The sequence below is a fragment of the Taeniopygia guttata genome, chromosome 2 (assembly GCF_048771995.1).
Source record: "Taeniopygia guttata chromosome 2, bTaeGut7.mat, whole genome shotgun sequence".
Taxonomy (NCBI): domain Eukaryota; kingdom Metazoa; phylum Chordata; class Aves; order Passeriformes; family Estrildidae; genus Taeniopygia; species Taeniopygia guttata.
The window spans coordinates 8298080-8325122 of record NC_133026.1 but is presented as its reverse complement, the minus strand read 5'-3'; the positions used below and the strand labels follow the sequence as shown (position 1 = coordinate 8325122).

Below are 27043 nucleotides of genomic sequence, written 5' to 3'. Positions count from 1 at the left end.
CAGAGACTCATCTTTTAGGGGTTTGATAGACCACGTCCTTAATCATTTATGAATCTTCAAAGACTAAAAAAAAGTACCAATTCATTTGAAACAAAACTGACTTGAAAGTAACTGGGTTTTTTTTTGAATCGGGATTCAAGGCTGGGCAGGGAGATGGCGACCACTGTAAAGAGATTTGCCTTTCAAACATCAAAGGAATAAGCGTATGATAGGATTCTTCAACAGTATTTCTACTCCATTTCAGGCTGAAGTAGCTGTACACTAAGAGCTATTATAGAGGGTATTTTATTCACATGAAAATTCTGTAGCGATTTACGGAAGGTTTGAGTCTGGTTTAGAAAATACTGATACAGTTGATGCATTTCAAGACTAACTCAAACCAAAAAGATGTTTAAAAAGTGTATTTCTATGACCTGCACCTAGGAAGAGTGTCCCTGGTGCTGACAATTAGAAGTGTGTGAGCTTTATCCTGCCATAAAATTAGAGAGGAAAAAATGCCAGTCTACACTAAAACATGACAGCACACCATTAAAATTACCAGAACCTAAGTGTGCATATCATGCACTTCCAGACATGGCATTTTTAGCTTCCAGGCATCACATTTTCAACAACAGAATCCCAATAAACTTTGCACCTATCTGACTGTATTCTCCAATGTGTAAAGCCCCTTATGTATCTGGAAATATGCTCAGCCAAGAAGGGGTAGGATATCATCAAGAACACAAATTCAATCTGATCTTTCATCCTTCCTGTTACCCTGAAAGAAATGATGCTGCAAATGGAACACATCCTTTTGCTGCCAACCACTAGTCTCTGCCTAGGGGCTTCAAGTAGATGGATTAAAGCAAGAGTTTCTAAGAGGAAGTTTGGAACAGCACTTCCTACACTGGAATTTCTATCTGCCATTTGCCTGTAGTGACTGCTTTAAAATTCACCTTCATATGCAAATACCATTGAAGATGTTAGAATTATCCTCCTTTATCTACAGAAAGCTCCTAATTTCCAACACATTTTCACACTTTCCTTATGTGTGCAAATGTTTACTTTCATGTAACATAACTGTACTGCTACAGGTTAAGACTGAGGTGGCCATTACTCTCAGTCACTGCAGGAGACTCAGCTTCCAATATATGCTTGCTAGTCAAGAAGATGAAATTCCTACAATGACTTAAAAGATCCTATTTATAGTATGCTGCACACCTCTTAGCAGAAAAATTCAGTAGTCTTGCCAAGGACTCTTTCAGCAAAATGAATGGCACAAAGGGACTTCATATGAAGCAGCTGCCTTTGATACACAGACCAAGAATGTCCTCGCTGAATGCAGGTTTTAACACCATTCAGCTTGATCCCTCACTCTCCAGGGCTGCTCAGTCTAAGAGAACACCTGAACTTTTACACATCAAGAAATGAATGTGCACATAAAGTCAGCAGATGTAAGATCTAAAAAAACTCAAGACCACCCTCCCTTTACAAATCCAATACTGAAGATCTCCCAACCTGCAGGAGGTACACAACTTTCCAGAAATGAGGATGTGCATGAAGACTGAAAAACAGACTGTGAACAAGATCAAGGCAAGAGACCTGCAACAACTAGAGTGCCACAGACAGTGGTAAAGCTGAGAAGAGCCTGAAGCTGCCCTAATGTAATGTGAAAAAAAACCTCTTCAGATAGAAGGAAGAAAATACATTGAGATACTTCTGACATTAGGCAAAAGCACAAACACGCAGTAGCCATTCCCAGGATTATGATCACATTTGCTTGGTAGAAAAGATCTGGTACTATTTCACAGGGACAGAGAAAAGGCATCTAGAGTAGGCTTAAAGCAGTTTTTGCTTCTCATTAAACAATAACTTACTTTGGTAGTGCTAGAAAAATGCACAGAAGATATAAATCAGAAGTAAATGTTCTTCTGGAGTGTTTCCAGATAATCTGCCCTGATGCATAATTTTGTGGGAAGCACAGCAGAGAAAAGCAAAATAAGCTCTCTGACACAGCCACTACAAAGCCATCTGTGAGAAGCAAAACAGACTTCCATACACTAGCAATATTCTACCCTGCCAAATTCCTGCTTTTCAATGGTCAAATCAATGAAGCAAAGACAGCACTGGCTTGGAGTTCTGCTGCTGCGACAAGGGGAAAAATACCGAAAATCTAATATTAAATATGTATAAACATTTATGTATTTCTTTAGTGCGTCTTGTCCCAACATAACCAGAAATCAGAGTATGCAGGTGTCTTTTTTAAGTCTCTTTGGGATTAAACACTCCTTAAATAAGCAGTAACATGAACAGATTTCCTGAGAGCTACTCTAAGAAGAATAGCCCAAATGTTTATGTTAACTTAGAGAAAAAACATATTTGCAAATCAAAGCAATTACAGATGTGATTCTGTGAAAGGAGAATTGAGGGCATGTATCTTGTCAAGAAAGGACAGTAACTGGTATCTTTCACAGAGCAATTACATTGCAAGGAGTGCCTCAGTACCCTCTCACTGAAACAGGTAGATGGTGCTGGGAAATTTACAAATTGCAGTACTTTCCTAGTTTTGAAAACTGGTATTTATTGTTATTTGAAAAGCACATTGTCTTTTCAGTTTCCATTTTTACTGCTCTTCTCAGGCTTTACATTAGAATAGCAAACATGATGAAAGCTGAAAAGACTTTGCTTGCTCAGTTGGCCACAGTCCAACAACATTATGTCTTACTTCAGGCAAAACATTTGTTTCAAGCTTCAAGAAAAAAAACCAGCAGCCTGAAGCACATTTCCATGAAGTGATAAACAAACAAATTGTTCCATCTCTGGCAAAGAATGAGATGAGTCATGCTTGCATGACTGGGAAGGTGTTCAGAAAGCTCACCTTGCACAGGCGTCACTACCGTCCCCTTGAAATGTGGGTTTATGTGTATGTTCTTCGGTTGCTGAGGTGTCACTGGAGGGGGAGTCATCATTATTCGAGGTGTTTCTATCTGAGGGGGCATATGCAGCCCTGGAGGAGGAGAAGAATGATGCTGATGCTGTAAAGGAAGCAGAGATTGTAACTGTTGCTGCTGCTGCTGTTGTTGCTGCTGCTGTTGCTGTTGTTGTTGTTGCTGCTGCTGTTGCTGCTGGAACAGACTCATAACAGGTTGTTGGTGTGTTGGAATTAACCTCTGTGAGTGAGTCTAAAGTCAGACAAAAGAACAGAGTCACTAGGCTTTAAAGTTATAATATCCTGACATAAATGAGCACAAAACCAAGACATCTCTGGAGAACAATTAAGGCAAATTATGAACAGAGAAACTTCTTTTCTCTATAATCAAGTGGAACCACTAAAAACCATCAGCACAGGAAAGCAAAGGAGCAATCAAAAACATTCATATGAAGGAGAAGACAGCAAAGAGCAAAGAAGCACAGGGAATGCAGACACATTCACTCATTTTTAACAGTGAAACTGACTAGTTTCATATATAGTTAGGGTTCTCCATATATCAGTGTTGTTAACTGCCATAAGGTTTCTGTGAAGCTCACTAGAAATGAGTCCATGTACGAAAACAAACCCACTACCTTTTGACACATGTATACAAGAGGCTCTCTGAGATAACAGACCTAGCACTATCATCAAACAAATTCAGATATCAGTGCAGCACAAATTCAAATACTCTTCAATATTAGTGCAGCACACCTATCCATACTGCTTGAAGAAAAAACTCATATGAAGATGCCTTTCAAAGGTATCCTTCCGAACACAGAAGAAAGTCTCTTGCTGCTCAACTCTCATAAACAAATGGCCAAAATCAGTGCTAACAAAAAAAAATTACTGTCTCTTTTCAGAGACATTCTTCTGCTTCTCAAGTCACAGTTACTAGATCTCTGTCCTAGACCAGTAACTTCCAAGAGGCAGCGCAATAAGAGACCAAAAGAGAGACCTTTTAGCAAAGGGGTGACAGACTGTTTCTTGTTTCTTTCAGCAGCCTATACACAAAGCAAAGCAGCTACACAGTATGCACAAGAAGACACTGTGATGAGCACAAAAACATTTACATTTAAAATCAAAATAGCTTGCAATGACTGCAGTAAAACAGAAAAAAAAATTATTCAACCTTCACTGCTTAAAAAGCACGAAATTTACTACTGCAGGGTTCTCAAGCACTGAGATATGCACCAACTCCTGCCAGTGACCAGCACCTACTTACTGCTGTTGGAAAAAATCACCTTTGTTTAACATACATGACCTTGTCCTGCAAAAATATACAAAGACTTTGTTCTACAATCTCAGCTTCCAGTATATTTTATGACAGTGAACAAAAATAAGTGTTGACTTCTTGATCACTTGCTGGACATAGTTTTGGTTTTTGTAAGGTTTTTTGATAGAAAAAGTAAAGCCTTAGTATTGTGATACAAAGCATAGCAGAGAAATAGAAAGTAGTAACGCAGAAATTTCACTTGAAATCCCAAAATAATAACTTATCTAGTAGTGAAGTGCTGATTACTGTCCTAGGGTTTTTTTTTACCTCAATAGTAGCACAGCTTATATGCAAATAGATTTTTTTAAAGAGGTATCAGCAAAAATACTACCTTGACAGAACCAAAGCAGTGTTTTACAGAATCATATTTTTTTAAACTACATTGTTATAAATAATGGGGAACTGAACAAGTTTCCATGTTGCATGTAGACTTCTCTGAGGAATTCAGTTTTTCCTCCATCCTCATGCAAACCAGCAGGTAAGTCTGACTGTGATTCATCAGTCAAAATGCACTTTTCATTTGGAGGTCTTGAGATTGCTCAAGATGAAGCCAGTAACAGGCCTAAGCACATACTTTACAATCATCATGTCACACAAAGCCCATGCTGCCTAACAGTGCTCTGAAAGAGCAGAAGGTTTACACTGGAATATATATTCCATCTTAGCAAAGATCTGTGATTTAAAATGCATTTCTCCAAAATTTCTTGCAAGGATGCTCAAAGAATACTAAAGATTGAAAGGTACCATTGATGGCTGGTTTGGCAGCAGTGCAGGCCTGTGATCCTTCATTCTTCCCCTATCATTATTGTCTCTCCTTTGTTCTCCCATTCCATGGCACATAACTGAGCCTCCTCTTCTCCCTCCTCTCCTGGAGCCGTATCGCCCCTGCTTAAGCTGCCTTTCTCTCTCTTCAAATTCACGTAATGCTGCTTGGGCTTCTGCAGAAAGCTCTGTTGAGAGAAAAATGGGGAAAATTATTTTAGTTTTGTGTTGAAAAGGTGGAAAACAATGACAAATAAAACACTGCCAGAACTACAGAAGAATCCCTGTGACTAACATTAAACTTGCATGCACTTTGATCTCCTTTAGGTGGCATGTTAACATTTCATTAAAGACACCTTAAAAAGGAAAACGCACAGATACTTGTGTTTTGCACAGGCAAAAAGCAGCAGATCAATGAAACAAACATGAGCAAAAGGGTTTGGTTGTTTTCTTTTTGAAGATGGTATTGAAGTCTGCCTTCTGCTCTAAGAGGAGGCTGTAGCTCCTCTCAAAGTTTTGTTATCTTTAACATCTCACTTATCTGCAGATGTCAGGCAAGACAATGAATCTGCAGTAGACTTTACAGTAAAGGATCTGTTGAGTCTTCCATATAAACAGATTTTATGCCCTAGACTGCTCTGCACACTGGTCTATTCCAAGAAGGACTTTCTGCTTGCTGAAGTGTTTCTAGTACGTAACTACTTAATTTTTGTTTTATTGTATGTGGTTTACAAACCAGCTGTACTTCACAACTGGTAATTCCACTGAAGAGAGCACACATTAAAATCTGTGCTCAGCTCAAGTCAAACACTTGGCTGCTGATAACACCCACTCAACCAGAGACCACGTGGTACTCTGCAAAGATGACAAATTTGCTTGAAGCCTTGGACAATGCTGACAACATGAAGTAAGAAATGATGCAGTAATAGGCCCAGGTAATGAAATCACTTTAAAATACAGAAAAAAAATCTACAACAAATTTTAGGAAACACACCATGAAAATAAAAGCAGAATCACTCACCAGGTTTCAATCACTTACAAGGTTTAATAAATTTTAGCTCAAACATGCAGCTGAATTTTGCCATGTGCTAGTCAGATCCTTTGTTACCCTTAATACTGATTTCTGCCTCTAACAAGCCAAAATTAAACTACTAAAAACAAACACACTCCTGACAAATAAAAGCATATTTCGAATTAATACAGTATGTACTTGTCAATACTACACACAGTAGTCATAATATCTGAATATCAGAATTAAAGTAATTAGTATCTGGCAGGAGACATTCCTACTGTTTCCACACCATGAGATATCCTCTCCCAAGAATACATAACTAAATCAATTAGAAAACTCTTACAATTTCTTGTGAGTCTAAAGGCCAAAGCTACTTAAACCACCACCATCTTACATCTTCATAAGTAATCTCTATTAGTCTTTGAAGTGGAAGATTGACAGAAGGGCAGAAAAGGGTGAGCACTGAGCATTCCCTCTGCGGCAGTTGCTCTTGCTTGCCTACAAAAACTACCTGCATGACTGAGCTGCAAAGACTGTAAATTTGCATGTCCCAGTTTTCAGAAGTATTCAGTATCTCCACAAAGCAGGAGCTTTCCAATTCTTAAAACTTTTGAACTTGCTAATGGCCTGTAAGAACACAGCAAACATGAGAGACTTCTAAAAGCCCAGGATCTGCCTGAGTTTCCCATTTCATTTTTGCACGTTGGTAATGAGACAAGTTTCTCTACCTCCTTTTCTCTCCACTCTGACACCACAATAGAATGGCATAAAGCCTTAACAAATACTCTCATGAAATGTTACCTTTGCCCTCAAGGCACCTGCACAGCAGAGCCAAGACAATCAGGCTTTATCAAGAAAATCTTACAGAATGCTTAGAATGAGGGAAGGAACCACAGTCCCTCAAGTTTTAGGTATAAAATGTGCATTTCTGACAAAAACTAAGAAATGTATTCTTGCCCAAAGCAATCAAAAGCATTAGATGCAAGTAAAAAACTGCCATAGCCATTTTTGGCTGCCAGGGATAAAAAAAAAAATCTGGTTAGGTGGGAAAAACCGAGCTCTGATTTCAAGTCTTCTCCCTCTCCACACCTGAAATAAGCTGCACTTCTCCAGAAACCCACAAACATGGAAGGGCCAATGTGGGCTTTGACCTGACCTGCCTGAAAGACAGACCCCTACTTCCATATACCCATGAGGGAAAAGAGTGCCACTATGTTGCAAAAGAGTAACTCTCTTTCCCTTATCCAGAAATTATCCAAGTCCTGCAGGGCATCCTGAGCAATCTGCTGCTTGGACAGTTGTTTTGATTTCCCTGGAATAGGACAGGCAGGGTAATTTTTCTGACATCTTCCACACTACAACCCTGAATTCAGCAGGGCTGTAGTCTGGAAAATAAAGTTTGGTCATTGCAACAAGTACCTACCACTGATGGTCAAGCAAGATAAAAAGTAAGTTCCTATTAAATAGCTTGCAAATCCTATGTGAGGAAAGCAATTTTTAATGAACCTAGGAACAGAGCTAGGCTTCCTAGAAAGCAAGACTATGGCCAAGTCTCTCAGCCTCCTCAGTACACACTGAAGGACACTGAACAAAAACAACTCTGGAAGAAAGAATGGACTGCTCCAAACAAAATTACTTCAGAGTACTTTGCTGATTAAGCTTGGGGAAGGGATGACAGCATCCATGCAAAGTCAAGTCTGTCAATCTTGGACATGCAGAATCACTCTCTTTAAAATACATAAATTGTTTTCCTCCTCATTTTACACAAAATTTCTCAAATTTTTTAGGCCATGTCCTTAAAGGCACAGTCCATACACTCAGTTTTTCAACCAGAGTAGGGACCAACTTTGGAAAAAAATCCCAAACAAAACCACATTCACACTACATCTATGACCACAGAAGTACAATATAACCATTGGATTTTAAAATTAAGACGTTTACATTAACATCAAGCATACCTCCTCTACAACATGCCACTGAGGGCAACTGTCCTACCTGTGAAGAATTTTGCTTAGACACAAGTGTGGGTTCAGAGCCTTCTTGCTAATGCTAAGACTGATGCCATGAGCACCTCAAGTGCTGCATGTAGCTACACAACACCACACAGCAAAATATAGTGCCCCCCTCTATTATGAGGGGGGCTGCATATTGAATTTGAGAGCACTGTGTCCCACACACAGAGATCAAGCAGAAAAGAAGGCATGGGAGATGGTTTTGCAGAGAGGGAAGCAACAGAAACAGTCCTTGCTTCCCTGAAAGTAACCTCAGACTGCTCAAGAAAAGAGCTGATGAGCAGAGGAAGAAGAGATTCTCTTTCCTTCCCTGGGCTCTTCCAAAGCACAGCCAGGTATTCACATGAGTACAGCTTCTCCCTAAGAACTCATGCACAATTACAAACATATTCATTTTCATATATATGCAGTGTGCTGTCATTTCTCCTCAACATCCAGATCTGCAAGCTGATTATACCCCATGCTTCTGGACACAGAGCAACTGGACAAATTTAAAACACTCATGTTAAGTTCCCAGCCCTGCCTGAAATCTCAGACATGAGGCATCACAGTGAACATAAGCCAACTAAGCAGGGCATAACAAGAAGTACTGCCATATCCAATTGACCTTTGCTAGTACCCTGCAATTGGTTCTGTCTAAGTCTAAGTGGTTGGGTTGTGTATTTTTGATAAGATATAAAGGGAATACTTCAATTTGGCAATACCAAAGATTTTTTTCCTCTTCACATTCCTTAACAGGTAACTATGACCAGAGAATTATGACAATTCCCACTCTGAGAAGGCTTCACCTACAGGCACTGAAAGAAGATAGGCAATTCTTATCAAAGGTTACAAACTTGGTATTGCTAGAAATCAATTGCAGAGCTGTCTTACAATACCCCTCTTCTGAACTTTGAAAATCCATTCTTTACATTATCTTGGATGAAGAAATGTTTATGAAAGATTTTAACCACATTACTGAGAACACTGTATTTTTACATTTTTTTTACCAGCACACATTTGGTTTCATCTTGACTGTATAGTTCTCACACACATAGTTAATGCAGTGAATCAGCAATTATTTTTCTAGTGTCTCTAAGTGTCAAGATTAATTTCACTATTGCTGGTAATAAAATGGTTTCAAAAGACATCTTTAATCAGTAAGTAAGAATGCACTCCTCCAATAGAGACAAGCTGTCACAAAAGGTCACCAAAATGTGACAGGATGGAAATTACGTTTGTAACTTCAACTGAAATGTTAATTCCTCTTTAAGTGTTTTCTGAACTATGTTCATATTTTAGAGTAAGGAGATGTAGATCTGCAATGAAATTTCATTTTTAAACCATAGCAGCTGCAAAAATTTGCTCTACAATCTTAAAAGGAAGCAGATTATTTACATGCAAACAGAATTTTTTGTGGTTTAACCTTTTACCACATGGTCAGTTATCTGGTCTCTATCAATAAATTATTAAGAAAAACTAGTGTGACTAGAAATCATTTCACAACAGTACTACTGTGTTTTTGCCAAACATTAGTTTAAAAGCCTCTTTGTAGAATCATCTATATGTGCACTTATCTTTTCCTTGCATCTCAGAGCTACATCCCAGATCACTTAGAATTACATTTAATAATCTAATTCAAATCACTGTTCTTTTAACAGTCAAGGTCCACTACAGGTTTTCTCCTTATTGACTGGTCTTGTTTTTATATTATATATTTATATAATATGGTTTATATTTATATAACACAGTTTAAATTAACCTAAAGAATAAATCCACAGGTACCTGAAAAAAAAATGCAGCTGTCTTTTACCTTGCAATTATGTGCAGATATGTGGTTATTCCAGTGCACTCCTGTTTTTAAAATATACTGTTTTGTCAAGCCAACACCTTTTGTATAAACAAGATACAGTCTGTGGCTAGTAGAAATAAGGTCTTATGGTTACAAACATATTTGGAATCCACCTCAGCTAAAACACCCTTTGCCTTTTACTATCATTCATTACAGGTCTGCAAAATAATCCACTGCTACAAAACCTCACCCAGTGTTTCTGGAATGTTTCTCCTTTCTCTTGTCACATCTGAGAGCCTGATGATCGTTCCTTCTTTGCGTTCAGTTTTGAAACGTAATCGTCCAGACTCTTCATCATCATCCTCTTCTTCGTCAGACTCTTCTTTTGTTTCTTCTTGAAGTTCCAGAGACCCAATAGCTGCCTAAATCACAAAAACCAGAGGACATGCAGCCTCGAAAAGCCAAGTTTCTTGTAAACAATATCAAAAGCAAAGCTTTCTTTAAAAGCCCCTTTCTACAAATTTTGCTATTATACATTGTGCTTATATATAAGTCAGCAAACATTTAAGAGCTATTTTTTTAAAATAAAAATATATGTACTACATAATAAATAATAAGGTAAAGTATATTTATAAAATAAATTTGCTGCAATATTTAAGGAAATATTGAAACTCTAGTTAGAACCTCCCTCCATCTCAGTAGTACTTCTACACACAGATTTTTATCACTAAATTGACTACGATGCAAACCTTGGTTACTACCAAATTCAAATAATAGGAACAGTAAAATCCTATTTTTTTTTAATTGTTTAACAACTGTCAGTACCATGCTGTTAAAAAAACCCAACCAAGATAACCTCATATCTCAATCCCATTCCTCTAGGTATGTATGCCTTTACTTTGTTCCTCAAATGCTTCCGAGTTTCAATTCAGTAACTGATGGGGAGAATAAGAACAGGATTGGATACATTTGAAAATACTGAATTTGTATTCTGGATGCCATTGGAATGCTTCTGGAATTTACTTTCCAGTTCTCTCTAAAACAGAGAACATTTATTTAAATAAAACAATGTTCCAAATGACAATGGATCCCTCTCCTTCCAATTAACAAAAACTAAAAAAAATTTCCTTTTCCCACGTAGGCCTGATGAAAATGTCCAGTGTTAAACAAGTTATACTGGATTTCTACAGCTGAAAATTAGAAGTGTTCTAATATCGTGTGATACTACATAAAATTTTTGGTTACTGTGTATTTGATTATTTTTTGTACAAGCTTACTTGTTCATTTCTTAGAGCCTGTTAAAATTCACATGCCTTTTAATTCTATGCAAAGCCACTAAATACATCATAAATTCTATGCTGCTTGAGGACCGTTAAAAAATGAGCCAAATCTAACATGCAAAAATGGTTTAATCTTCTAATTAACCAGATCAGTGCAGAAATTTATATGAGAAAGGCACAGCATGTGTGACTGTCAGGTGGACAGATATTAAATCACAAATCAAAAAAGAATTAATGGCATAATTGTGCAAGAGATTGCAAATTTCCCTGTCCAGCAGCCCAACTTCATCCACAACCAAAATAAAAGTGTGATGCAAGATCAGAGACAGGGTGACCTGGCAAAAGAGTTTCTGCTTTAAAAAAGACAGCAAACCTTATGAACTCAAGCTCAGTGCTACTCCAGCTTTGGTCTGGTGAATAAATGACCTGTATACTTAGCTACAGGGCGTTAATGGGCTACTGATCCCAAGTTGTGTTTTATCCATTCCAGACAAACTTTTAAGCACTCTATTTCCTGTCCTCACAAAACTTCTTTAAGATACAGCTAAAAGAACAGTCAAATTTTACAAAAGGCTTTAAGGCTTTCATGTTATAAATATATTTATTTTTGTGTAACAACTTTATCATATTAAAAAAAAAAGCAGGTAAAAAAACAGGGGAAGCAGGAGAAAAACACCTTCAACAAGACTGAATGAAATCCAAACCTCAAAAGCAAATCCAACTGAGCATAACTGTCTAATTAACATATTCACATATAATCAAAATACCTTTGAGGGCAAGCAGTTGATACTCGTGGAACAGAGGAGGGATGTTAGCAAGGAAAGAGATGCTAACATGGTTTAATGAAAACAAACAACACAGAGAAAGACAGGGCTGGCATTTTACTTTGAAAAGAGTGACTCCCAAAAGAGCAAGGAGAAGCAATATCTCTATCAAATCTGTGTTTTTATAAATATCATAAACCCTATAATTTTACTGTCTCACTGCTTCTTTTTAGAAACTTTTCCTTCAGGATCAGGATTTGGAAGTCAGAACTGGAGCAACTGTTTTGCAAGACATTCTCATACTACACTGAGCCTCCTACTTTACCTAAAGCACAAATCCCAGATACATCCACTCTCTATATCCACAGTCCTTAAAAGCTACATTGAAATTCTGGTTTTTATTAATCAAAGACTGGACTCAGTCACATAATCTCATCTGAGTGCTAAACTTAATCATACAAGGCTCTATGTGTAGCTCAAACTTCAGAATGAGAACTAGAAAGGGTAATGAAGTCTACATTGTCCTGAAAACTTCTGCTATGTTTTAATGAAATACTATCTAAAAAAAAATCTGAAACTTTGCTGCATTTTGACAATTACTCATTCTGGGGAAAAAAATCTATTCTAAAAAGAAAACATCCCAATTTCTGACAAGACTATCAGATGACTACTTACCTACAGAACAATAAAAAAAAAAATTCCTAACTTTTCTAGACTAGCATTATTCTACTCTTATCCAGTTATACCAATTCTGAAGTCTTGGTCTGACTTGCTTCATTCATCAGCATAATGCTCATGCCACCCATTAGCCAGCAACAGCCATACAAGCATTAAATATCAAAGACAAAATAAATATGAAAGGAGCTAATGAAAAAGCAGGCACCTAGGCAAAGCAGTGCTGGAGAATGGTAACTGACCCATGTCCAAATCTGATTACACCTTTCATTGAGGGATTTATACAATGGAGACACAAACATGTCTGAGAGCCACCCATATGTTCTCTCCATAGAGCTCCAGGAAAGGTTGGCTGAGCAGGATAGAAGCACACACCTTTCCCCTGCAGTTTGTTCTGCAGTTGTAAAATGCATTCCTACATGACCTTTTCCATCCTCACAGAAGAAGCTGTTTTGCCAAAATTGCAGCATGAATAGATTCTATATTTCAAAAAGACACAACTGCAGACACAGAATTAACACATATTATTACTTACAGGATTTGCTTTAATACCTGCTAATCATGAATATCTCTGCATAGATATTAACAGTCCTTGAGTGGCCACTTAAGGTCACTGGACAGGACTCACCAGCCCAGGCTTCTCAAAGGGAGCTTTACATTTCCCACTATGACACCTTGCACAAAGCTACCAGGGAGCTTTGCTGACCCTTACATAGAAACAGAATGACCTTTCTTCTGCCACCAGGTCAGGGGTTCCTGCCAGCCTCATTAAATAACTATGCCCTAAATCCCAGGCACTGAGCAGGACTCCTCACTCTGGGTTATGATCTGCTATGGACGGGGTGAGTGCTCCTGCCCTGCTAACAGGCAGCTGCAGGAATGGGAACAGACACAGCTCAAGGGATGCTGCAGAAACACTGACAGCATGATCCTCCCAAAGTGTTCAGGAGAGTTTTGGGCCAGTGATACATAAGATGTGCAAAACCAACTAAATTAAAGGCGAAACAAAGAACTTTTACTAACAAGCCATAAAAAAGGAAGTGAAGGCATCTTCTACAGGTTAATACTGAAGAAGCTGCAACTGTTCAATCCCAGGGGATCAAGAAATAACACAGCAGATAAGAGGATATTGCACCTATTCCAAGGGCACCTCAATTCCACAGATGAAAAATAGAACCAAAAAACAAATCTAAGCGCCTTAAAATATGTTTAAAATTGGCTGTTTTGATTTGCACTCTTTTTACCACTTTCCTCCAGGCTGGCAGGTCATGTTTTCAAACTTGAACAACAGAACTGAAGTGCAAAAGTTTTGGCTAAACACAGATTGGACAAATCAGACACACTGGCCTTTTTTTCCCAAGCCTTTATTCTATCAGAAGAAAGGCAGTATGCAGCATTTCTTCATTAAATGCTTTTTTGATTCAAGTACTCTTCATTTCTTATCAGCATAACCCAAGACACAGTTGAAATTATGCAGTGATAAATCCCCTAGCATTGACTTCACACATTATACCCAATATAAAACAAACAGATCATGAATTCTAATTTCATGAGGTTTAATTCTTAGGAACATTTCACAGAAGTATTTAGTGATATTTTTCCTCTCAAATATTTAGGGCATGATACATCATGTGGCTGTTCTACCACACCTATTTGCTGCTGAAACTTCTGGGTGTTGGGTTTTGCTTTATATCTTAGGAAGGCAAAAATAATTTCTGAAGCACTGCTACATTTTTCACGGAAGCCACACAGTGTTGCTTATTTAAAATCCAAGTTCTACAGTTTTAAGCACTGTTTCAAAAACAAACTTTATCTGCCTATTCCCCACTTAGTGCCACTTTTAACAATTGTCTCACCTCCCTTATTCACTTGTTTCCCCCATCATGCTCCAATTCCCCAGCCAGTCAGCTTTTCTCTTGGTTTACAAAAAGATTTATTTCTTCATGCAATAGAATAAGAGGCTTTAGGTGGTTTTAATGTGGTAACTGTTTAAAATAAAACACCATCCAACATCCTTCTCTGTTATTCTGATGCCAAATTTCAACCAAGAGATAATAATGCTCTTTCTTTGTACCACAGCCATTACACCTCCACTCTTGTGTTGCAGGAGAATACCAATCCGTACCCCTGTTTACAAGCACTGAATGTTATGAGATTTAAGGAAAAGTGCTGTTAAATAACACTTGAATAAAGAACAAAACTCTTGGGAGCTGGAGGCAGGCACCTAACCAGGCAACAAAAAGAAGTGAATATTCTACAGAGTTTCTCTCCCACGGTGGTATTCTTCTTTGGAGAGTGCAAATGTGAGCCTACTCCCAAATGGAAGTAAGATCCATACAAAATAATAAAGTAACAAAGAGATGGTATTGTTTTGGAAAAAAGAAACCTGTGACAATCTACAAACCATCAGAATAAAGCCAAAATGTAGAGTAACTGAAGGTATGGCCAAAACATTCACCTTATATGATGAACAAATTCCATAAATGCTCCATTTAAAAAACCAATTAAAAACTTGCATGGATAGTACCTTTTGAATGAAGCAAATTTAATTCTGAATTAGACAAATTTAGACAATGTGATTATAAGAGAATTCTCACTCTGGAGTTCATACTCCCAAAATGAAGCTGTGCTTTTTTACAGCAATAAGTTTAGCAGTGAGCCACAGCTATGAATTTAATTTCACACGATGTGCATTGTGTCCATCATCTCAGACCGTGGCTGAAGACACCACAAATGCATCAGTTCACCTCCAAAACACCAAAACTGTGTATCATCAGTCCACTGAAGGAATAAAAAGTGTTCAAGGATTTCACAGTTCTTTTGAAGGATAAATTTAACAGCTGGGAAGTAGGACATCAACAGCATGAAAGTGTATTTGGTGCAAGATTTTATGCTTGCAACAGTGGAGGCTGAAGTGGTGGTCCCTTTCAATGCAGATCTCCACCTACCAAAAAATGTTTTCCCAAGATAGGTTTGGTACAACTGGAGCATCACAGCACACCCAGTTGTGAGAACTTCATGCAGTAATGCTGCTGTGTCTTTGAGGAATTAATTTCCTGATGAGTTAAAGCTCCAAAGAGGAAATACATTCTGACTACACTTCTCAGCAGGTAATCCATTCAATCCTATTTAATTAAGAACTGGAATAAAAATAATATTAAAGCAGATTCCTGGCGGGGAAAGGAAAAAATCTTACATCAAAAACTTGCTGCAAATTTAAAATGGCTGTGATACTCTTGCCTAATAACAAAAAGGAAAACCTTGCAACAGAGTTGAAGTGGTAAGACAAAAAGCAAATCTTTTATGAAAGCTTACAGGTGCACAAAATACAGCATTGCACATGCATGAAATAGGATTTCTGTAATTTTTAAAAGATTAATTAATTAGCTTATCTAGCCAGTACATCCAATAGGAAATCAGTTATGCCAGTAAGCCAACCCTATGTCCATTAGTCCAGAGGCTTCTTTCCCTTTTTTCTTGTTATGTGTCTTAGGTTCTGGTAGAATACAAGATGCCCTTGTCAGGAATTATCTTCTTAAGACTAAACAGAATTTCAAGAATGTATAGTAAAAGTTTGTTTAACTGTAAGAGAGGGCAGGAAAAATAGTAGAAGCTACACAAACATATATTAAAAATCTACAAGGCTACAAATATATGAAAAATATATAAAAAACCTTTAGGCATCACTACCAGGCTATAACTAGTGAATGCATACTTGGCAGACTTTAGCATAAGATTTCCTATTGGAAATGAAGGAACTCTCAATTTTCCTCACTGAAGAAGTTCAATCTCACAGGAATTTCAGTCTCAACACAACTTTCAAAACAACCATCTCTTTGCCTGTCTACAATACCAAACCTTCCATGCTTACACTCCCCTCCCTCAAAGGGGGGTACCCAAGAACTGCAGGTATATCCCAACAGCACCAATGATCCATCTGGGAAGGGAAGCAGCACAGCTCTTGGAGATTTAACAGACTGTGCAGTATTACTGTCATCTCCTACCCATATGGGCCCCAGAAGTTTCTAATGTTGAAGCCAAGACTAAATATGCACATTTTGAGCTTTCCCTTTTGATTCTAATCCCAAGGGTGAGAGGGAATTTGATGTATCTGACAATATAGATGCTATCACAATTCATTTTATACACAGAGTACTACCACCAATAATTCAACACTGGCAAAGTTGCATCAATTCTTACCCAGCAGTATGTACAACTCTACAAAATCAAATTGTAACAGAACTAGTTATTTTAAGTTTCCACTTAATTCATTACATACCTCTTCTGATTCATTAGGCATTGTCTGGGATTCTTCCAACTCCTCATCAGCTGCATACTCTTCTTGCTCTCCCATTGCTTGCTCATTATACGATTGCATGTAATCTTCATCCTAAAGCAGCAAACAGGAACATGAAAAGACAAGGCAAACTGAATAGGTGGGGTCTGACTGCATTGCTGCAGCTTCCAGAGTGGAAGAGAAGTATTGCATCTCTGGGAACAGTCAACTGTAAGTGATATGGCATACATACAGCATAATTAGCAGGGCTTTTAACTAGACAATGATTTCAATATTATAAAAACCAAAACAGTTTCCATTTATATCCCATAACTGTCATCATAATGATTCCATTTAATACTGTTTGGCCCAACTACTTCTATACATCTGCATCTGCTGATTACAAATTCATGAAGCAAACACTGCAGGACTTTCTGGCCATAGCACATATACATTAACATCAGATTTCATCCCATCAAATATAAACATTCTTAAAGCATTCTGCAAGTGCTTACATATGAGTGGGTTCAACTCTGAAAAATTATGAACATAAAACAAAAGTAAAACGCTGCTTAAGTTTGGTTGCATTTTCAGACACCCCACTGGTCACATACAGTTTTAATTAAGATTAAATAATTTCATTAACAATTAAAGTCAGTACATGTTCTCTAATATGCTTCCTAAATTATATTGAATTATGCAGGTGACATTTTCTGAACTAACCTCCAATCTCTTCATTCAGGTTTAGACAGCTCTCAGTTACAAAAAGGATGAACAAGCAGGACATCAATCACTTTGGGATATTAGCACCTTAAAGATGTCTTTAGCAGGTCAATAATCTTTTCACCTTGGAAGGACTTTATCAGATCTCGTCTAAAGCCCGGATAAAAGCTTTTGCATTAAGTACTTCTAACAATTGGCAGTGTATCTCCACCACACAAAGCTGTTTTCTTCCTTAAGGATACAACCCTCAAGGTCATGATTCTCAACTGCTTTCCAGCATGACAAAGGAGCATTACCTACCGCCAAACAAGCTGTCAACACAAACTTTGTCACAGCCTAGATAAAGAAACTGGCAGACAGTGATAATAGGTCTAATTTCCCCTCCTCCCCAGGGAGGTAAACAGATTTTAAATCAGTCTAAAACCCTATGCACGTGAAGCAATGTTATCTTCGAAGATACAATAGGAGGAAACTCACTGGAAATTCATCTAGGGGTTCATTGATTTCAAGGTCTAGCACTTCATCTTCTTCTCCAGGCTCTTCCCCATATTCTATTTGGTCTTCTGTCAGTTCAGGATCATTGCCTTCATAATGTCCTTCCTCTGCATACTCTGAGGCATATTCTTCAGGTGCTTCGGATTTGTCATAGCCAATTTCATCTTCCCCTTGGTCATACTCAGACTCATGTTCCAGTGAGGGATCGTTGATGGACTTGGAGAGTTCGTACGATGTCAGGATGCCAGATGTGGCATTGAGGCTCACTGTGACACCTGGAGAGCTGTGGGATGGGGGAAATTCAGAGGCTGAAGTCTAACTGGCAACTACTCACAAAGATTCAGCAAAACAAAGCCAACAAACATAAAATCTCCAAGTTGGTGGAGAGAATATACTATTTGACTCCATGCCATGTTCTCATAATGCATACTAAAATGCAGCTTATCACCAGCTGCAGGCTATTTGACCAGGGGAATCAAACCAACCAGATGGTTTAGCCGGTCAAACTGGCAGAAGTCCTGCTTGGTAACCAAAGCAGACCAGATTCAATTTTAATTCCAAGACTAACAAAAAAACATACACAAAATGACTATAACTGCATCTGTTTTCCCAATCTTTCAGAATACACTAGTAAAATACTTTTTACTAAATTATTAATTCTTGATTATCTTGAATTTAAACTTGCATTTTTATGACAGATTTAATGTTCGACTTAATATAAAACAAATATTCAAGAACTGTAATGTAAATGATTAAGACATTCTTAACTAGCACAGACACTGAAAAAAACCAATCAATACAAAAACTGGCAAGTTTATAATCTGCAGGCAGGTAAAGCAAAGCTCAGGGTTTACTGTTTACAAAAGCCAGTGCCATCAACACAAAAATGCAACTAACCAACAGCAGACTAGTTCTTGATTTGAGAGCTCTGTGTATAAGGAACAAAAAGATTTTTTTTTTTAAATAACATCCCTATTATTCTCCATTTTCCGAAGTTTGGGGGACCAAGATCCAGGCAGTTTTGAGCTATCTGCATCTCTAAGAGAGAAAATTTAATCCGAAAGTGAAGACATTATTCAGCTCCCAACTACAGAAACATGAGGTTGACTAGAAACATAAGAGGAAGGGAAAGGTTCTCTCTGGTGAGAAAATTGCTAAAAATGCAAAACTTGCCTACAGAAACCTGCTTCCACTGAGCAATATTATCACATTTGAGATATTTTATCACCACTGTGTTTGGTCACACAGCCATCCCTGCTACCCAGGGGTCTCAAGGAGGACATACAGCAAAAAAACCAGCCAAGAATTCTAGTTTGTATTCCCCTTCTTGAAGGGAACAGTCCCACCCTCACTCCTGCAGGGAGGAAAATGGCAGCCAAAGATTGATGGTGGAGCATTTTATCACATCCTCATCGGTCCAACATAAGGACAGAAGTCCTTATCCTAATTACAGCTAACACAGGAGATCTCAGAGATGGATATACACCCCATGTATGTTACACACATACATCCATTCACAGCCTTTCAGAAGACATGCCCTGCACAGCATGCAATAAGGGAAAGCTGGAAAAACAGGTCAGTAAAAGCAGCAATAGCACTGCATCACTTTGGCATTACAAGCATCTTCTCTCCTACTTCAGTCCATATTGAAAGGTAAAAACAACAAGACACTCATTTTGACTTGTAATGCCCATAATTCAGCTGAGGAACCGTATTACTACAGGGTATTCACAGGGCAGGATTCTCAGTAAACTACCATGGAAATATCTGCTCCAGCCTATTCAAAATTTTCTGCTATGTAATTGTATACAAATATTTAAGTCACAAATTCCCCTCGTCGGAGTGTCACGAGGCAAGGTAGATTTTTAAAGGAAAGATGGCAGAAAAGGACGATATACAAGTGATGCCTTTCCCTTGGTCCTAAAAAATTAAGAGCCAGACACGGTTAAGGGATGATAAAGTGGTTTTACCTTAGTATTTAATAAGGAACCCTATGGTGCATCATTTCACCAAAGTGGAATGTACCAAAATGCACACAACACATGATAGATCCCATACACAATTTACAGACCTTACAAATTAGCATATCTAACAAAGATGCCCCAATGAGAGGCTTGAATTAATAGTGTGATATCCTCCCACCCTGAGGAATTCCCCCCTCCAGGGGCCAAAACTCCAATTTACAGAATGGATTCTAGGGAGAACCTTGGTGTCTCAAGACAGCATAAGATTTTCCAGCCTCCTACTATGAGGTCTTTAGGATGTTTGGTCTCCTGACCTAACACAATACTAGGACTATGCTAAACTATCAGATTTAAGGAATTACAATTATGCATGCTAAGAGTACTGAGGATACATAAAAGCAATATAAATGGTATATAAAAGAAAAGGCAAAATATCATCTGGCATCAGGAGAAGGAGTAAAGAAAGCTCTGTAAGTGCTTATAATTAATTATTATGCACAGCAGATGACACAAATTCTTTTTTTATAAGCTTTTCAGAGATTTGAATAAATGTATTAGATCAAAATAAACAAGAAATAATTTTACTGAAATGTTAAGAATGGTACTGAGTACATTATATATACCTCACTAAGTAGCTGGCTAGGTAAAAAGCAAAATTATTTTAAGTATATACCAATAATTTTAGTTTAGAAGTTATTAGTTATCAGTAATAGGAGTCATTCATAGCTTCGAGTTATCCAAAACAAGATTAAAAAAAAAATACCGAAATTCTTGTTCCTCTTCATTGTCACTTTGCAGGAGATCATCATTCAGCTCTTCATCTGATAAGTCTGACTGATTCTAGGTTTCAAAAAAAGTCAAGTGTGAACATAAAAGATACAAACTTTTAATGAAGTACTGAATGCCAAATATTTTCCATGAAGAATAGTAAGACCATATCTTCAAAGAAATTACCTAATTCAATGAGAAAAAACACACAACACAAGATCACAAATTTTAAAATACATCTTTGACAATCCTATGGAAATTTCCACAACTCAAATTTGTTTGTCTATCACCACTTCTTTTTCACTGATCCATTCTCAAATATGGCCAAAGATGAAGACTCACTTAAGACAGACCAGGAAGGAAGAAAGGTTAGCTCTTGTACAGAGCCTGGTAACCTTGATGCACCAGGCAAGTCAAGAAAATGCATTAACTGCAACTTCTAGAGCTAAGAGAAAGGTGACTGGAGGAAAAGATACGATAAAGAAAACTGAAAAATCATGATTACTTTGTAAGAGAAGAAAAAAAAAACATAAGAAAATACTGTGTCACCTCCTAATTTGTCTGCCAAATTAAGCAACTTTCAGTTGGGTGGTATTTTTGTTTGGTGGGGGGTTTTTTGGTTTTTTTTTTTTGTTTTTTTTTTTCTTTGTTTTTTTGTTTTCTGGGGTTTTTTTAAGTAATTACCCCCTAGGGAGAGATAACTGCAGTTCTGCTGAGCAAATTTCCAGCCCCTAAAGTAACAGGGCCAGAAAGGTTACACAAGGACAGATTTATCTAAAAGTACTGGGATGGGATTATGTAGAAGGAAGTTCAGCCTAAATAACTTGGGAAAACTTTCTGAGAAATCCATTATTACCCCATTACATGAGCCTATACCCACAGCTACTGCCCTGTAAAATGGTAAATCAAAAAGAATAATAGAAAAAGCACAAATAACCATAATACACTGGAGAACCAAGTACTGGTTAGTATTCACATATATAATTTTTAAAGATAAGTAAGCAGCTTTATCACCTCCATTCAATGTTAACTGCTGGTTTTGGTAACTGTGTAACAAACATTTGCAATCATTATCCTCCTGGAATTTTATTCTCTTTCAATCAGCACATGAGAGCAAGGAACTTCCTATCTTTAGACTAGAAATGCTTACAGATACTAAAATAATTTCAAGAAGCTAACTTCCAACACTTACAGGATAGTTATAAAAAACTATAACAAATAAAACTCAACTATTAATAGAGCTGAGTTTCTTAACAACCTATTCATCTCCAACTGGAAATTCAAAAACTACTTTCAAAATTAGTTCATTTAGAAGATAAAATACAGAAAGAGGTGACCAGTCAACTTAATTTCTCAAACAGAAGTCTTGTCTTCTCCTACTGATACCTGGCTAATCCAAAGATACATTCAGCTCTTTTCCCAGAGTTCAATTCTGGAAATAGGTACCAGCAGGAAGAGTCCATAGCAGACATGGGGGAAAGTCATTTATGTTCCTCAGTTCTAGCTGTTGCCATATTTTTCCCCTCGCTTTAAAAGGGGAAATCCTCTGCATACTCACCAGACAGCAAGGTAGCAGGAAAGTTTCACAGTGAGTGTGAACATTCAAAGACAACGACTGCTTTTTTATTTCCTCTCTGTTAAATACTTCTGGTATTTTAACAAGTGATTTTTAATAGCCAGGAAACTAGCACTTGTATTACATTTTCCATCATGCTAATTAGCATTCAGGAGACCTAACTGGGTTGAAAACAAATTTTTCTCTAAGTTTTATCTTAAAAAGCCACACTTGGAGGTATTTCACAAAAGCAAACAAAACCCTAGGTGCAGAATGCTCTGGCAGTAAGGCAGACCTCAGGTACCTGTGGCTGTCAGGCTTTGGGGAGGTGACTGTAAAATACATGAAGTCAAACCAAACACCTGAACTGTCTAAGCTGAACAACATTCACATTTTGATATCTGCAACAATTCACTTTAATGCACATCTCTTACCTTTTTTCCAGTTAGCAAATCCTCTCCAAGCAAGTCATCATCAAGTTCACTGTAAAACAGTAACAAAAAGTTGAACTTAACAAAACAAAACCAAAAACCTTACCGAGCATATGCCTTAAAAAACTTTCTCAAGGAGAACTGTTGCCAAGCCAGCACAAAGCCTATTTTAGCAAAGCATTCAGGGAATAAAAGGTTTTTACTTTTCAGTGAAACAACAAATCATACATATTAAGTAAGTCTACTATTGCACAGTCATTTCATTTCTGTATGCTCTCCCTTCCATATCCCCTGAACTAAACACAGCAGAGAAACCTAGCCAAGCACAGGCACAACCAGCCAAAACACAGCCATTCTAGGTCCTTCACTCCAAGGCCACTTGGACACATTGTCCAAACTCCAAATTTCCAGCTCCCCAGGGAGGACATGAGACAGGAATGTGCTGTGGGCAAGACTCAGTCTACAGATCCCCAGGTGGCCTGAGCTGCACCTCAGCAAGGAGCTGGGAGGCTGGGAAGCTGCTGGCTTGGGAGGCTGGATCTGCCCTGAAGGCCAGGCTTAGGCTTTGATCTTCCATAAATACTTTATTCCCTCCTCCTCAAGTTGAGGGTAAGGTCAAACACACATTTGGAGGGTGACGAAATAAAATGCATGTTTCATCAGTTTTATATCTGTGCACAAGAATTCAGGAAGCACAGAAATACTGGCTTACAACACTTCTGCCATCACAGTGCAACTACCCCATAAATGCAATTCAGCGCAAGGAACTACATTCAAGATGAGCTAAACTTCAGAAAAACTGCTTAATTTCATTCATCCTTTAGTGAAAGAACTATCTAGTGACATGGATGATCAGATTTCACTTCAATAATAATAACTTGTTACTGACAAAATCACGTATTAGAATACGAGTATCAATACTAAAATGAGATGCCAGTGATTTGAAATATGAGTTGTGCTTTAAGAGAAGACTATTTCTACTTCCACACCTTAAAAAACCAAAAAGACACAAAACCCACCATGCCTTAGGTAGCACATAAAAATCAAATCATCCCAAGTGAGACTGGCCTATATGAACTGAAAAGCAATTTGTGTAACAGTTCCTTAGGACTACATGGCAAATATTTGAAAGTGGGAAGACAATCCCAAAACATAAATCAGTTGGTTTTGCATATGGATCAATATCTTTCAGAGACAATTAGTGTACAGATAACATTGGAGGGAAAGGGGAGTGAGGGATGCAAAAATATTGTGGGCTAGGAAAGAACAAACGATACACCAAATAAGCCCTAAATAGGACATTATCATCAGTATACAGAATTTATCCACTGTTACTGATCACAAATAGTTCCAGGAATGACTGGACATTAACAAATAGCAATTGTTTTGTGCTCAAGATGTATCACACATTCCAAAGACCAAACTGACTAGAATTTCAGCCTTTTCTTTCAGAGACAGGAACCTCTATGTAACAGAAATGGTTGCAGAAGAATTTCCTACTTCCATTTTGTCTCTTAAAAAAAAAAAAAATCATTAATCTTTTCAACTGCCAGTAATCTGACAAATGCATCAAAATGTTTGAACATATTTTCAGCACTACGGCCCACCACTGACAGCTTTTAATGAAACTGCACTAGAGAAATTCCAAGAGATGGCAAGAGCATATGATACAGCAGCATTCAAAGATAAAAACCAAGTCCAGGTAGCAAGAAATTCAGATTAGGGAAAGGAATGCAAAAGGAAGTGAAAGATTAATTATCTAAACATACCTAGGCCTATTTACCACATTACTAAAAAGCATCTTTGATGTGACTATTTAGAAAAAAAAATAACATTTGATCTCTGGAATTAACTGCAAACATCATCTAGATTTTCAGAAACTCTGACCTACTGCCTGACAGTCAAAAAAATTAACGCTAGGATACAGATGAAGTTTGTATGAGAAGCAAAACATTCACGGGGTGCCCTTCAAAACCTGTTAAAATACTCAATGTCAATCAGTATTTTCATTGATAAATTAGAAGAAAAATGGCCATGAGTAACTTTTTGAGTAAACAAAGTAACAGCGAAAAACCTGCACAGTAAAGTGGAACTATCTCAAACTCCTTTATAAGTAGCCAAATCTGAAGCTGTCCGTAGAAAGAGGAACCAAAAGGACTAAATTTGACCATTAAAGAACAAAGCAAACAAACAAAATACCCAGGAAGAAAACAAACAGAAAACCTCCAGACACTAACAGATCTTAGGCTAGCTGAGAGAAATAGACAAAAATGAATGGTTGCCATTTGATATCACACAAATCCACATAAAATAAGCCAAACTGGAATAAAAGTACACACCTATGCTAATTCCAAAAGCATCTCACCCTTGCTATCATCAAGACACGAAAAGCCTTCCAAAACCACAATACTAGGAAATTGTGGGTTAATTTTGAGTTTGCTGCTCTCACAAGAAAGAGACAGATTTTCCTCCCTTTCCTCAATTCCCAATACCCAACATTTTCCTCACTGAATAAATTTAGCCTACTCAAATAAGAAAAAAAAAAAAAAAAAAAAAAAAAAAAAAAATAAGAAAAAAAATAAGAAAATAATAAGAAAAAAAAAAGAAAAAAATAAGAAAAAAAATAAGAAAAAAAAAAGAAAAAAAATAAGAAAAAAAATAAGAAAAAAAATAAGAAAAAAAATAAGAAAAAAATAAGAAAAAAAAAAGAAAAAAATAAGAAAAAAAAATAAAAAAAAGCAGATGATAAAAAGTGTAAAGTTTTCAGTCAGCACAGAGAAATCAGTAATCTCAAAGAAGAGCCTGAACAAGTGAATTTCAGCAAAAATCAGCCACTTAATCTGCCTTGTCATCTTGAAGAAGAGCACCAGAAATGCAGGTTTTTTCCAAACTCAAGCTTTGGGCTACTTAATGAGATAAATGTACAAATTAACATGATAAAGACATCAGACCGGCCCTTTTAAGTCTCCAATTTCATAAGCATGCCTCATTAAACATGAGCAGTAGCAAGGACACAAATGTTTCAGGAAAAGAACTTGAAAAAATGGGGAAAATTCTCCAAGAACAATGCTACATTTGTACTCCCAAACTGGAGACTTCCAGCTCTCAGTTAACACCCTCCAGGGTTTGAGAAAGAACAGAGATCTGAAAACTCATCACATATAGAAAATAAATATACTACTAATAAATATATTACTTCTATATTCAAAATTTTATTATTTATTTTAATTATTTAAGTGGCATGGGGATGTGGCTCAGTCAAGTAACACAGTAGGAGCTGATGGTTGATGAGGATGTGTGGCTATCAGAACTCCATCTCCCACTCCCAAACGATTCAGCCGAAAACAACACATGAAGGATGAAAACACCAAGATTACTGTGTTCATCTAGCCTTTTTTCCATCTTTGAGAAACTATGTTCCTATACTGAATTAGGCCAGTAGGTAAAACCCCCAAGCAATTGTATTAGGCAACATAGCCAGTAATTTGTACAGCATTTGCAATTGCCAAGACACTCATAGAACTCAACAGTTACAAAGAGAGCTTTGCAATTTGAAGAGAATAATATTAGCAAAAAAAAAATATTCCAACACATGCAAATAGTATTTTATTAGATGCAGTTGTAAAATAAAACTTCTGAAATGATCAGCAAGATAAAACTCTAGAATCTTCTGCTCTGCACCTGAAACCACTTCTCTGACAATTTCACTATTGATTTTTTTATCATCTCTCTTTAACTAAATACAGCTAATAATAAACACATAAATTAAAACTGTTTTCTAAAACTAAGTCCTTGTATATGTCAAAGACTCTGCTTTGTGAAAATACTCTAAAGTTACTGTCAAGCCCTATTAAAACCAGCTCTGCACAAGCAGTTTACCACTGGGTAAAAGCTTCCAACTTCTGATGCAACAGCTGCTCCACTCTTTCAAACCTCATCAAGTGATGAGCAGGGCAGCTATACCCAAATGTGACCAGTCAGCAGCTAAGAGCCCATCGATTTATGCAATAAAGGCCAAAAGTTCAGGAAATATTCTAATACAAAACACTCTGCCTGTGACACTGATTTTAAGGTTTCTGAATAGCCAATTCTGGGGACAGGAGGCAGCACAGGAGAGACCCAGCCTGAGCAAGTTATTTTAATTACACTCTCAAACCAGAGCAGCACCTTGGTGCACCTCAGCATCCAACCCTCTAACAGCTGAACTGGCCTGACAGAGCAAACAGCAGAACACCCTGGATGTACCAGAGCTACTGCCCAAATTCCTCAGTCACACACTCGCCTGCTGCAGCAATGAAAGCTACCCACTCAACCTAGCACAAAACCAAGGAA

At 37.4% G+C, this 27043-nt stretch overlaps 1 protein-coding gene across 5 annotated transcripts in view; it reads right to left on the bottom strand.

Moving 5' to 3' along the window:
* The window catches only part of RBM33 (RNA binding motif protein 33), a 102266-nt gene that overhangs the window by 62511 nt on the left and 12712 nt on the right, over positions 1–27043 (bottom strand). For 4 of the 5 annotated variants that reach the window (XM_030264265.4, XM_030264266.4, XM_030264268.4 and 1 more), the window contains exons 3-9: positions 22715–22763; positions 20721–20797; positions 17976–18276; positions 16779–16889; positions 10031–10202; positions 4968–5173; positions 2858–3161 (exon numbers count right to left, since the gene is read on the bottom strand). In XM_030264265.4, coding sequence (XP_030120125.4) covers positions 2858–3161; positions 4968–5173; positions 10031–10202; positions 16779–16889; positions 17976–18276; positions 20721–20797; positions 22715–22763 — 1220 coding nt within the window. The remainder of the gene's footprint in view (positions 1–2857; positions 3162–4967; positions 5174–10030; positions 10203–16778; positions 16890–17975; positions 18277–20720; positions 20798–22714; positions 22764–27043) is intronic. The other variant, XM_030264267.4, reaches the window with a different exon arrangement.